This window comes from Eptatretus burgeri, chromosome 7, assembly GCF_056783735.1.
Source record: "Eptatretus burgeri isolate ZD-2024b chromosome 7, Ebu_testis_v1, whole genome shotgun sequence".
Classification (NCBI taxonomy): domain Eukaryota; kingdom Metazoa; phylum Chordata; class Myxini; order Myxiniformes; family Myxinidae; genus Eptatretus; species Eptatretus burgeri.
Genome location: NC_140967.1, coordinates 90,225,366 through 90,238,306, shown reverse-complemented (window position 1 = coordinate 90,238,306; position 12,941 = coordinate 90,225,366). Strand labels below are relative to the sequence as shown.

Here is a 12,941-nt window from a genome sequence, read left to right as displayed (position 1 = left end):
GAAAAATGGCACAGCATCTCCAAGTGAGCTAGTAATTACTCCATAATTTCCAGTGTAAAGTTTATTTTACAAGCTATAGGATTAGTTATCCTAAGGGTGTTCTGTGAGTCGGTCGGTCGCCCTCACTACGCCGAGAAGGACATGATCACGTGGCTCAATCACAAAGTGACCGTGGTCTTGGCCCGGGACTTTGCGGGTTCTTCGCAACGTTAAAATCCATGTGTCAGCAACCTCAGTTGGACGATAGACTCGGCGTACTGTTGCATGGCAGGTGTACGCAGCTTTGGCCTAAACCAGCCGAGTTCACTAGGCCGAAGGCTCAAGACCTCCTCACATCGGTACCCTTCGGTTTAAATACCGTGCCCCATTCTTAATTGCTCTCCTTTCTGCCTACGCAATCGTCGCTCCTCTGCAAAATAGGGAAGTATGAGACCATGGGTGTTAGATATCAAGGGGGGAAACAAAAACCTCCGTTTTCTCCTTTGTTTTCCCATGTCTCCTATATCACGTTCACAATTAAAAGCCATTCCCTGACACGTTCACCCCAAATCCTACTCTTCACCTGCTTCATCCCTACCTGTGCCAATGCACCAAACTTTACAAAACTCTCTTTTACATGTCATGCTACACCTCACTGCCCAGTCTTTACATGTCACAACTAATATTTCTCTTTCGTTTATGCTGCCACGGTTTATATACTTACTGTGGATCTAAACTCTGAACTTTAAAATTTCTCTGAGTTTTGTCCTCGTACCAACACCCTCATAAGACATAACATTTACCCCCCCCTCCCACACCCCCATTTGCTGAACCTCCCATTCCCTAACCCAGCTCCAAAAGCCCTTCCCGGTTTCAAAACCACATCCCTCCATGGTACCGAGACTTTTCCTTGAACTACCGACTCAATCGTCCCCACGGCCACCGTACATGTCGGCAAGGCGGCGGAACCGTGGACCCCAATCATGCAGGTAGTCGTAGCCCTGGTCTCCGTCGGAGCTTGCCTCCAGTGAGCTCAGAGACCCTGCGGTGGAGCCGCTCCCTTCATAATCGAACATTAACAAGGAGTCATACGGTGGTGCCGTCGGGTCATTGTCTGCTGCCTTCAAGCTCTGTGGGAAGAGAGAGGGATAGGGAAGAGATTTTATGATTACTGCGGTGATTTACCTGCAGATGCCACCCGTGAACAACCCATATCACCCGTTGAAAGACTGACGTGACCAGTATAAGAAAGTTAGTAACTGTTTTTGGTTGAAGAAATGGCAGCAACAGCTGAGGTTGCCCATGGAATTTGGCTCACATTACCATCTTTGGCCTTCCCATCCTCCCTCTGGGACAGCACAATAATGCAACAGCTGCAGTTCTGAATCCCACGTCTGATCACTACCTACCACAAACGACCTGAATTATGCTTGTACGACAGTTAAGCATTTGAGGGAACTTTTGCCAAGTTAGGTTGCAAGAATATTTTAGGAAACGGATTGAATAAAATAAACATTTTGATCCAGACGAATGACTTGCATGAGGATGGACCCGATTTAAGCTGACATACGATGGTTAGCGTCGCATTTACGAATTGAAGTCGATTTGTTGGATTAACTTTAAATAATCCCGACCCATCTATAAACTGTCATGCCAGTGTTTAACAGGCAGGGTGATTCATCAATGTGTGTGCCGTCCCTCGGATGGACATTAAACGTGGTGTCCCTTATGTTGGCATTAGATGGTAGACGTGAAAGATCCCACGGTGTCCTCTGTGAACAGTAGGCGAACCATCGCCGGAACCATGAACAAATTACAAATTCCTACCCTAACCTGCGTCTAACCTGAGTCGAACCTGACAAGCCGGTTCGTGAAAGACTTTGGCCAACCTTCCCTCGACCAACCCCCAGTCACGTGGGAATAATTGTGGCCAATGAAGAAGTATTAACTTTAAATAGTCATATAAAATAAATTATATGATGTAACAGTAACTACAGTGAACAAGCAGTGTATACACAGAACTTTATAGATGTTTACTTACACTCTACTACATATGTGTGTGTATATATATATATATATATATATATATATATATATATATATATATATATATATATATATATATATATATTGTTACGATCTGGAAACCATTTGCATTCAACATACAGGTCCCAAAAGTCAGTTATCTCGTTAAGTTCATGTGTCGTCAGATTCCCTTCCTTTTGTCTAATGGGAGAATCAAAAACATGCGTTGCGACTTCTTTTTAGTTAGGTTATTAAATCTTTACATCCAACGAACCCTCCAAGGAACAACCAACCACCATTCCATTCCCCATCACGACCCACTATCCACCCACTATCTACAAACACTGACTTGCCAAGGCAGGGTCTTGCAGCCATTCCTGGCCACTTCCTCCAGCGTCCCAATTCAATCTGGCGGTGGGTCCTTTTTAGCGAGTCTGTAGTACAGTGAACGGGTTTTTCCGGCCTGGCCGAAATCTCGCCCAGAGAGGGTGGACCCATGGAAGCCCCATCCAATCGGGGTGAACAGTGATGTCGGCAACACCAAGGCCCCTCCCCTATCGAAGGAGATCTATAAAAATGACTGGTGGGGTTGCGAGGGTGTCGTGCTTTTTTGGGTTGCGCTGGAGTTCTTGAGTGATTACGAGGGGCTGTTACGAGTTCTTAGTTGGTTTTTGCTGTCACGAGGGTTGAGCAGAGGGTCATAGAGGTGGCGAACGCGTCTCTGCTGGGCCTCAACAAAGAAGGGCAGAGCGACCCCGACCTCCCTCCGTGGACCCCGACTATTCACCACCCGAGCTCTGCCACGAACCACGAGTCCCCCACGTGCGACTGGGACCAGGCCGACGACCATTGGCAGGTGCCGCAGCATGGAGTACCCCCTTTCTCTGATGGCCAGGTACCCATCCGGACTCTGACTCCCTGCTCGTCTCTCTCTCATCAGCTGGAGGGTCCAATAAAGAACTCTGGGTTTCTTTTCTTTTTGTGTGTGTGTCTGCGTGTGGGCCCATCTTGTAAGTAGAACTGAGTAAGTGTTTTTGCTGATTGTAAATATTTCCCTGATTGCATATTCGCGTCAAGTCTTGCCTTTGTCTTTATTTTACTGTTTATAAATTTATTAGAAATGTTCCCAGTCCGTTTCTGTCCCTTCTTACATTGGTCCAGCATGGTCCGGGTCTGAGTATAAGCGGGGTTTCATCCCCGGTAATCAGTCTATCATAGCTGGCACGGTTTGGCAGTTTCCGCTCGGCTGCACCCGAACCGGAGTTGGAAGTTGGTACTCTACCGCAATCGGTAGAGTGACCCGGTTCGAGCAAGACCTGCCGAGGGCGTGGTTTCCCCGGTAGTCGAAATCGCGCAGTTAATTAGGTATATTGGTTTTAGACAAACAGACCCTACGCTACGCGGTTGAGATATTGGTGTCCACGGTTGGTTCAGCGACCCGCGGGCTCACGGAATTATCCGGAGCGACGGCCTACAATTCCGGGGAGTCTCGTGGGAGACGGCGTAACCTCCCCCACCTAGTGGTCGTTCTCGCCACAGACCCCGGCCCACAACAAAATATTGTTGCGGAAATGGCCCTCAGTATGCTACTAAATATCGGATTAGCTCAGATCTCCAATTAAATGCATGTTTAGCCAGGCTGTTCGGTAAAATGGATGTTACATGTGTGTCGGGAGATGTAAGAGGCTGTTATTTGTTTGTGCAGTGGTGGTGGATCGAGAGCTTCTTCTTCCTTCCTTCCTCTCTCTGGACAATAGTCCCCGCCCAGCACTGAGAGGGGGAGTGGCCAAAGAGAAGGAAGTGAAACTAAGGGGGAGGAGTTTGTCGGCTTCGTAAAGGGGCGTGCCCCAAAAAGAAAAAGTGGTAAGAAACTGAGAGGACAGAGTTGAGCAGTCGGGCTTCGAGGCAAGCGTGCGCCGGGAAGGCAAGAGAGAAACGACGGGTGTCGAGGCACGATCTGCTGGATGAGCAGTCGGGCTTCGAGGCGAGCAGAAAGAAGAAAAGCCAGTGGTGATTCTGCAGGGAGAGAAACTGGATCTGGGCGCGCCGGGGTCTGCCGTCTGTGGCCTGGAGAAGCGAGCCAGGGCTGAAGGAAAGGCAGGGAAAGGACTGCAGGTCTGTCTGCCCTCGGCTGGATGAGAGACGACTGGTGGGAGTCGTGATCTGCTGTGTAGGGGACAGCTGTGTCTGTCTGCGATCTGCTTTGTGAACGAGGCCTGGTGAACAGGCCAGGCCTGGACTTGTATGCTGGACCTTGTGAGAAACCAGCTGAAACTCATCATCGACCTGACGGTCTGGTGCAGCCGACCTCGCGGGGTCTGAACACACGGAGGCCACGTGCATGGGCGGTGCGACAAAGGAGGACGAGCGCCATTTTGCCACGCGGCATGCTCGAGCTTGGGGCTCAAATCTGTGGACATCCGCTTGTTACGAGCCACATTCGTGCTTTTGACACTTTCCTCTCGTCCATGAAACATCATCAAGTACTCTGTCTTGTCTGCATGTCGTTTTAGGCATATCTCGTTCGGGACCCCCTCGAAACCCGTAATCCATAGTTCCCTAGTAAGGCCTAAGTCACATTTGCCACGGCGGCCGTGGGGTCTCCAAAATCTACGGCCACTAGCAATTATACAGCGGCCGCAGTATTTCCACGGTCACACAATGTAGCAGTCACATATGTTTTTATTTTTCGGGGAGTCGCACGGCGTATTTAGAAATTGTGGAGACCGAAAACGTAGGGGTGCCGTACGGTCTTTGATTTGATGTCGCACGGTGACCTTAAGGGGGCCCTGCAGCGGCCATAGAATTTTCAAGGCAGACGCAAGGTAGCCTCAAGGTGCCTGCAAGGCGACCGCAGGGGGGGCCCTAAGGCGAACGTGCGGCCAGACGGACGGTAACGAGTGGGTTCATTTTTTTTTTTTTTTTAACCAGTTTTTTTTTTTCGGCTTGTCGAATTGCTACGGCGAACGTAGAAATGAAAAAGTTATAACTCTGCGTTATAATTCCACGGCGACCCCTACGGCCTGTAAAAGACAGCAAAACGGCGTAGGGCCACCCTGAGGCCACCGCAGAAACTCTGCGGCCGCCGCACGTTTCTGTCAATTCAGAGGGCGTACGGCCGCCGTATCCTCGCTGTAGAGCAAATGTGACTTAGGCCTTAAGAACGGGTTATAGATTGATTACAACATTGTTGTGAATACTTTGCTTGTGTTGTCTTTCCCCGATGTTCCCCAATAAATCTGGCTGATTCGTATGAAGTTGCCGCTTTGAGTCAATTCGTGCCGTGCTGAGAAACAATTCGCTCGATTGGTATAATAAACCAAAATGGTTACAGACTGGCAGAAAACGCTCAGCATCTGACAAAACCAGTCTGTAACCGGGGTCTATTTCCCCAACTGGTAAGGTGCAGGGGTACGTTGGTATCGCGATTGAAGACGCGTGACCCGAGGCCTGTGCCGAGCCAGCCGGCGTTATAAACCCCGGAGACGGCGGTGGTGAGGGTGGCGCCGAATCTGTAACGTTTGGCCCCAAGAGTCGGGTGCGAATCCCCGCCACCCCGGATCTGTAACTATATATTGAGCTTAACTACAAGCCGCTCTCATGTTTATTTAGAGCTTCAGAAAGCATTGAAGGAAGCAACAAAATGGACTCATTACCATACGAAGCACCTCGTAAACAAGCAGCTTAAGTAGCAAACTGGCTTCGGAGGCAAAGACATTATGTTGTCGGGGAAATAGTCAGCCTGGGAAGCAATAAATGCAGTACCTTGAATAATAATTAATTATTACTCCACATGGATATAATTTAGGCAGAGGGAATTGGGAAAAAGGGAGGGCAAAGGGGTGGGTGGGGGTGACGTTGTTGCTGCCATCCTAAGTAGCAGCAGTTGCTGCCATCCACTGAACCTGCAGTTGCTGCCATCCAATGAAAGCTTCGCCCACAGTTTCATGCACATAGCACCGAAGGAGTGTGTACGTTGTGCACCGATCTATAGCATTGATAACCGATCCACGTATTACTTACACATTGTGGTAGGACAGTAAATCCAAAGCACATTGTTTTTGCTTGTAATGTATACTGTAGATAGGCCCTAATGGTTACCTTTTCGAGCTTAAATGGCCACCTGTAGCAACGATAAAGTGCACCAGACTCAGGACGTAACAGCAATGTCCTTTTGCTGAAGGGCTACTCACAAGATCTCCCAAATGGTGACGCACCGTCCCATGCGCGTAATTTGGCTGTAGAAGGAATCGGTTTAACTCGTGGGTCATGATGCAAGTGTGTGGACATTTTCCTGATGCAGCAATATCAATGTGACGTTTGCTCAGTGTGGGAAGACCTGGCAATTTTCCTGCTGGAATGTGGTGGAAACACAGCTGTTGACATCGTCAGACAAGTTTGATGTAGTTTCAATGCAGAGGAACTAGCGGATATTGTAGTGTGTGATATGAGAGAGAAGCACACAAATAATTGTGAATATCACCTCAAACGGCACAATGCAGCATTTTCTGGAATTCTTGCCACCCGGTGGCAGGAAAAGATAAATGCAAGTCTCACGTTGATTGGGCAGTGTCGACAGTGCTCTTTTGTGTTATTAAGTTGTATCAACACTTGCATGTATCACAGTTATTATAATCAGATTTTAAAATTTGATTTGATTTTTGATTTGGAGTCCAACAGGAGAGGATTCTGGATGGGAGGATTAGGAAGCGTTTGGAGATGGACATTGGCAAAGAACAACAGGGGTTTACAAATGGGAGGGGGGATGACGGATGGGATGTTCGTGCTGAGACAGCTGGTGGAGAAGAGGTTGGAGGTGCAAGGTGAAATGGATTAGGGATTGATGAACCTGGGGAAGGCCGATGAGACTGTCCCAAGAGAGATGGTGATGGCGACATTTGGATGGACGGGAGTGCCGGAAGCAGAAGTTAGGTTGGTGGAAGGGATGTACAAAGGAATGAAGGGAAGAGTTTCGGTTGGTTCTAGGATGTCAGACTTCAGTGTGAACATCGGTTTGAGGCAGGGAAGCTCATGTTTATCATGCTGATGGGGATGGTAAGCAGGAGGGTCAAAATGAAAGATATTCTGGGGCAGATGTTGAATGCGGACAATCTGTCTGTTGTGGCGGAGAGTAAGCAGGAGATGCAGGAAACGCTGAGGGAGTGGAAGGAGGCATTCTGGAAAGCATGGACTGAAGATGAGTATGGAGACGACTGAGGTGATGTGGGTCGGGCAGCAGAGAAAAGAAATGAATATCAGCTTAGAGGGGAAGGAGATCAGGCAGGGAAATAGGTTTGAGTATCTGGGAGGAACAGTGCCCAGGGATTGTAGGTCAGAGGCAGACGTACAGAGGAGGATTCAGGTGGATGAGAATATGTAGAGGAGGGTGGAGGGAGTAATGGCAGACCGAAAAATATCAAGGAAATTGAAAGGGAAAGTTCTGGTATCTTGTGTATGCCGACCTACCTTTACGGTCTCGAGATGGTTGCACTGACAGAGAGAAAACAGAGGTTGCAGGTCTGCGAGAACAACTGGGACAGGAGGATTGTGGGAGCGAAGAGGGTGGATAGGAGGATGGATGAACTGTGGGAGGGGACCGGTGTGCAGATGAGCTTGACGGGAAGATTGATAAAAAGCCGGCTGAAGTTGGCTGGACACTTGGTGCAGATGGAGGAAGAGAGAATGGCAAAGAGAGCAGATACGTGGAGGGAGCAAGGTAGGAGGAAAACAGGGAGACCGTGGTTGAAATGGGAAGATTGTGTGAACAGGGATATTCGAAAGGTAGGGGTAGTTGGAGAGTGGAGAGAGTTGGCTGATGACAGGGTGAAGTGGAGGAATATTGTGGTCAAGGCAGGGTAGAAGTATGGTACCATTGGACCTCACCCCCTTATAAGGGGAAGAGAAGAAGAAGATTGATTTTTGGTCAGCTTATGAGGTTACCTTTGTAATATGCGGATTAAGCATAACTGGGGCAGGCAGGGTGATTCTACAGTTTGCTTCAATAAAACGTCTGAAAAGTGTTTCACTCTTTTCTGTGAGTGGGAGGATGTATGTAGCGGGGCACCTCAGGGATCACCACTCGGACCATTACTATTCATTATTTACATCAATGACTTGGATAATGGGGTAAAGAGTAAGCTTTCCAAATCTGCAGATGACACAAAGCTTGGAGGTGAGGTGGATAGTAGAGGGGGTGGTGATCAGATACAGGAAAGTATTGATACTTGTAAAGATTGGGCAAAAGATTGGCAGATGGAATTTAACCTGAGCAAGTGTAAGGTGTTGGGAATGGGAAAGAACAATGAAAATAGAGATTACAGGATGCAAGGGGTCATTTTGGAGCATGTCAAACAGGAGAAGGATCTGGGGGTGGTAATAGATACGGGAGGTAAGCAGGCAGCTATAAGTAAAGCAAATAGTGTTTTTGGTTGTTTTTGGAGGGGGATCATTTATAAATCAAAAGAGGTGGTGTTAACATTGTACTGGAATTTAGTGAGGGCCACGTCTAGAATATTGTGTGCAGTTCTGGTCCCCACAATTCAGGAAGGACATAGATGCCATAGAGAGGGTTCAGCGCAGGGCTACCACATTGATTCCGGACCGAGCTCGACTCAGCTATGATGAGCGGCTGAAGGAGACAGGGCTTTCTTCACTAAAAAGGAGGTGGTTACGAGGAGATGTTTAAGATAATGAAAGGTATAGATAAAATAAGTGCAGATTAATTATTCAACAGAGTAGACAGTGATGGGACCAGGGGCCATAGCCTGAGAGTAAGGAAGAGGAGAGTTGAGAAGGTAGCAAAGGAAGGGGACTTTTACTCAGAGAGTAGTTAATGCATGGAATGGCCTCCCTGGAAAGGTAGTGGCAGCAGAAAAAAGTAGATAAGTTTAAATTAGAGTTAGACAGGTACCTGGAAGTTATGGAGATAGAGGGGTGTGGGGATGTTGATTTGACTTTTAGGTCGTTTGAGCATTGATGGGTGATTGCGTGCATGACGTGTACGGAGCGCTGTTTGTGGGGGTCTTGTCAAGGTTTATGTTGTGTGTTTTTCACCAAGCCCATGCCCCCTTCCAATGAGGGGAAGAAAAAAATTACAAAAACTACTAAAAATAAAAATTCGTTAATTAAAAACTTGTTTTTTGTATTTTCTTCCTTGGATCTCGTGTAGATAAATTAGTATGTTGTTCGCGCAGCCATGATGGGCTGAATGGCCTCCACGTGTGTTAGATTTCCTTGTATTGTATTTGTATAACTCAGTGAAAAGGTCACACAGGGGCTTCATCGGCATCTGGACAGTAATGATCAAAGACATCGAAAGAATGTCCTCAGAAGCCTCTCTCATTATAGATTATTGAAAGAATTGGGTCCTTTGCTCCCACTTTCACCTCCCCCCCCCCCCCACCCACCACCCCACCAGTCCCAAAAAGACAGCTGTTAGCAGCTGTCAAGGCAGCAAATGCTTCCAATGAAGTCACAACAGCTGCAGACAGAGGGGGAATCTGAGCGTTTGGCCACCGAACCCCAGCATGATTTGGTAACACTTAATGAGGAACAATACAGGCCTTGTGGTGGCGGATGGCATTGTAAGCAATTTCAGCACAAAACCATTCCTGAGAACCAATTCGCGCAAACAAGTCACGGTGACCATGTGATGCTTTTTCTCTCATAACCGCACAGCAAACGGAAGCTTTGCATTTTGGGACCAAAATGGGGGCGAAACCTCTGGCCTGTATTTGTCAGTAAATTCCAACTACCAGCATTTTCACACAAATGGGGCAAACCCATCTGGCTGTCTGCCCTCTCCGTGTGGTTTGATGAAAGTTTTCCGACAATGCCACCATTGACGGAGTTGTTCGAGAACTATATGTGAGCAATTCCAAGTTGGAAGCAAGCATCGGTTTCGGTGTGGTGTTGACAGACGAAGACTCCTGCAGATACAGCTTGCTGCGATTAAAAATATATATTCCTCAGTACTGTTGTGAACACCTTTACTTTTTCAGCATCTTGACGACAATCGAGATGAGATACCTGCCACACACCTTTATAAAGCACTTGTTGCTTTGCTGTGTGGGGGGGGAAAATGTGCACGTGTATGATTGGAGGGTTCGAATCCAGTTTGAGTGTGCTGTCCCAAAGCTTTTGGTGAATAATGACCTCAATACGAAGTCGATGGCACGCCGTCGCTAATCCCCACGCTTCTCACGCAAAGCAAAGTTGAAAGATGGCAAAAGGTTTTACCAGGAATGACACAATATCAATTTTTGAGTTAAATCTTTTCCCCGTTTTGAGACCCCTGTGACTCGAAGTCCCCATCCCCCTGGGGCATGATATCCGGGGGTGATATCCAAAAATGGTTACATATTTGATGCGTCCCCCAATGTTGATTGCTATAAAAAGCTTCATTTAAAAATGCTTTAAAATATGCCTGTAATTGCTTTTTGTTGTTATTGGAACTTTTGACCCTGCCCCTGGAGGTGAAGCCAAAAACGATACTGCTCTCACCACCTTCTTGCCATGTGGTGATCATCACCACCAAGCTTGGTGAATTTTTGCACAACCACTTAGGAGAAGATAGTGTTTACGGACGGACAGAGACAGACAGAGCCAACTACAATATTTCTCCGTTTAAAAAATGAAAAAATTTAAGCGTGGGGGATAATGATGTAGTAAAGGTTCCAGCCAGAAAGCTTGCTCTTGCAAAATGTATCGTGGAGTCCTTTATCTTTACATCATCGCAGTCAAGACAGCCGGCTCAACATCCTCTCCAAAGTGGGGAGTGTTTCATTCGATACTTTGTTTTGCCGTTTCTCCTTTCATTTCAAATTTGTATTCTTGCAAAGTCTTATATTTCTATTTTCACAAAATGTACACAACATCAATTTATTAAAAATGACGTACACACAATCCTTCTTTCCTGCCTGTACTCGTTAGAACCGCCACAGCACTTTTGATTTGAACTGCAACATCTTGCACATCGAAAAGACTCGAGATTGCACACAACAAAAATAACTTTTCTTTTATCCCTGGTTTCAAACGTTTCAGAAAATAATTGAAAACTCCACCAACCTCTCCGATGAAGTCAACCATGTCGTTGGGGTGACCGGGTGGGGCACCGCGGCAGGGATAGTGTGGCTGGGTTAGGGCCGGACGCTCGTCCAACCGCCGCAAACCGGGCCCCTTAAAGCTCGGGGATTCATCCGGACATTGAAGCTGGCTCAGATCATAGTCCTGATCTTCCTCGCCACCTCCCTCCTCGTCGTAACGGAGAATGTTATCTCTCACGTCCTCCTCAGACTCAAAGAGTAGCTCCTTGGTGGCGTGGTCCTTGTCACGACGACGAGAGTACACGGCAAACAGCAACACCAGCACTGCACACACACACATGTAGCAAGCGTGCTTCCATTAGCAAGTGTGCTTCACTTGAATATTTCAAAGAGTTTTAAAGGTAGTAATTGCTGTCAGATATCCCATGTCGAGTCCCAAACTTGGGTTTAATAGCATGTTTGGTGTTCCCATCTGAGCAACTGCCTCATGGTGATGGGATCTCAGGGTGAAAGCCTATATTGTAATGGTTTGTCTATTGTCTGCTTATGTCTTTGTAATTCATTTAAAAGTACAACGATGTCTCCTCGCTCCATGAGTCTTATATCGGTGAAAAAGAACCACCATGGCGTCATGTTTATAGTTTATTTCTTTATTGGTCCACATATCTACTTGATACCCATCATCTCACTCAGCGAGGCCTCCATCCTTTAAAAACAAGATTCCATCGCTTGCACGAGTCTCAACGTCTGCATAGCAAAGATTAATACAGCATTAGTTCAGGGGAATGTGTACTTAAAGCTTGGCTAATGTACTGCCCCTTCAAAGCTTTGTTTTATTTATCTTTCAACCCCAAGACAACAAAAATCCTGCAAACACCACCATCACAATCCCCATCATATCATAAACCTGGATATTTTGTAAAAGCTTGACCATAACTTCACAATTTAATGCACCAACATCCCCCCAAAAGACTCGGTGCTTGGCAGCAAAGCGGCTGGCTGCCTCTTCCATCCCCCACTCACGTACTGACGAACTCAAACCTCACCCAACCAGCACAACACTCAGTCAGGAGAAAGTTTAAAAAAAAAATTATCACCGCGTACTCGAGCATTCCCTGGCAAAGACGCCTTGCCATAATGGTCACGATTTCATGAAATATGACTTCGACCGTCATCCCATAAATAAATGAACCTGCACTGTTGGGCACAATCATGGCGGATTCAAACCCTGAGGCTGGGATAGTGGAAAGCTGTTCAACCGTTTGGCATGCCCTCTTCTTGATACCCAAACTCATCCGTTCAACCTTCCTGAGGTTGTTTGCTCAAGCAGACTGTGAAAAAAAAAAAACCACGGGGTTTATGAGCTGCAAGGGGCCAGAGGTCAAATCAGCTTTGCTCTGACCCTAGGACAACCCTCAATCTACCCCACCCGGGCCCCCACCTCCCCACCTACGGTATGTTACGCATGTTCATGTGTTCCAGATGATGCCGAAACGACAAATGTAACCCTGCCAATGTGAACGATTATACGCAGGTGAATCTCAATAGTAAGAATAGAACAAAATAATTTTTTTTTATAACACAACATAATAATCAGTCTGAACGGCAAGAAAATTCACAAACACGTTGTTTGAAAGAACTTATTGCGAGGCCTCCACGAGGGCAGATCGGACGAGATAAAGGGGGAAATGAATAGAATGCGATCCACCTCCGTCGTAAAAGTTTCAACTCATGGGACACGAGCACTCTTTCGAGGCAGAGCTTCATTCCGTGAAGCATTTGCAAAAAAAAAAAACCAGAAAAAAACCCAAAGAACACAGGTAAGGATAAAGACAGCTCCCCGGGCAACACCGCAGGTCGTTTTACAAAGGTCCGCATCAACGCCAGGCTCGA

The 12,941-nt window shown here is 47.0% G+C and overlaps 1 protein-coding gene across 2 annotated transcripts in view; it reads right to left on the bottom strand.

Moving 5' to 3' along the window:
* Nucleotides 1–12,941, bottom strand: part of LOC147023767 (cadherin-2-like) — a 55,305-nt gene that overhangs the window by 408 nt on the left and 41,956 nt on the right. For both annotated transcript variants that reach the window (XM_085889538.1, XM_085889539.1), the window contains 2 exons: nucleotides 11,071–11,372; nucleotides 1–1,109 (listed from right to left, as the gene is read on the bottom strand). The exon at nucleotides 1–1,109 is cut by the window's left edge and continues 408 nt beyond it. In XM_085889538.1, coding sequence (XP_085745664.1) covers nucleotides 903–1,109; nucleotides 11,071–11,372 — 509 coding nt within the window. In that variant the 3' untranslated portion in view covers nucleotides 1–902. The remainder of the gene's footprint in view (nucleotides 1,110–11,070; nucleotides 11,373–12,941) is intronic.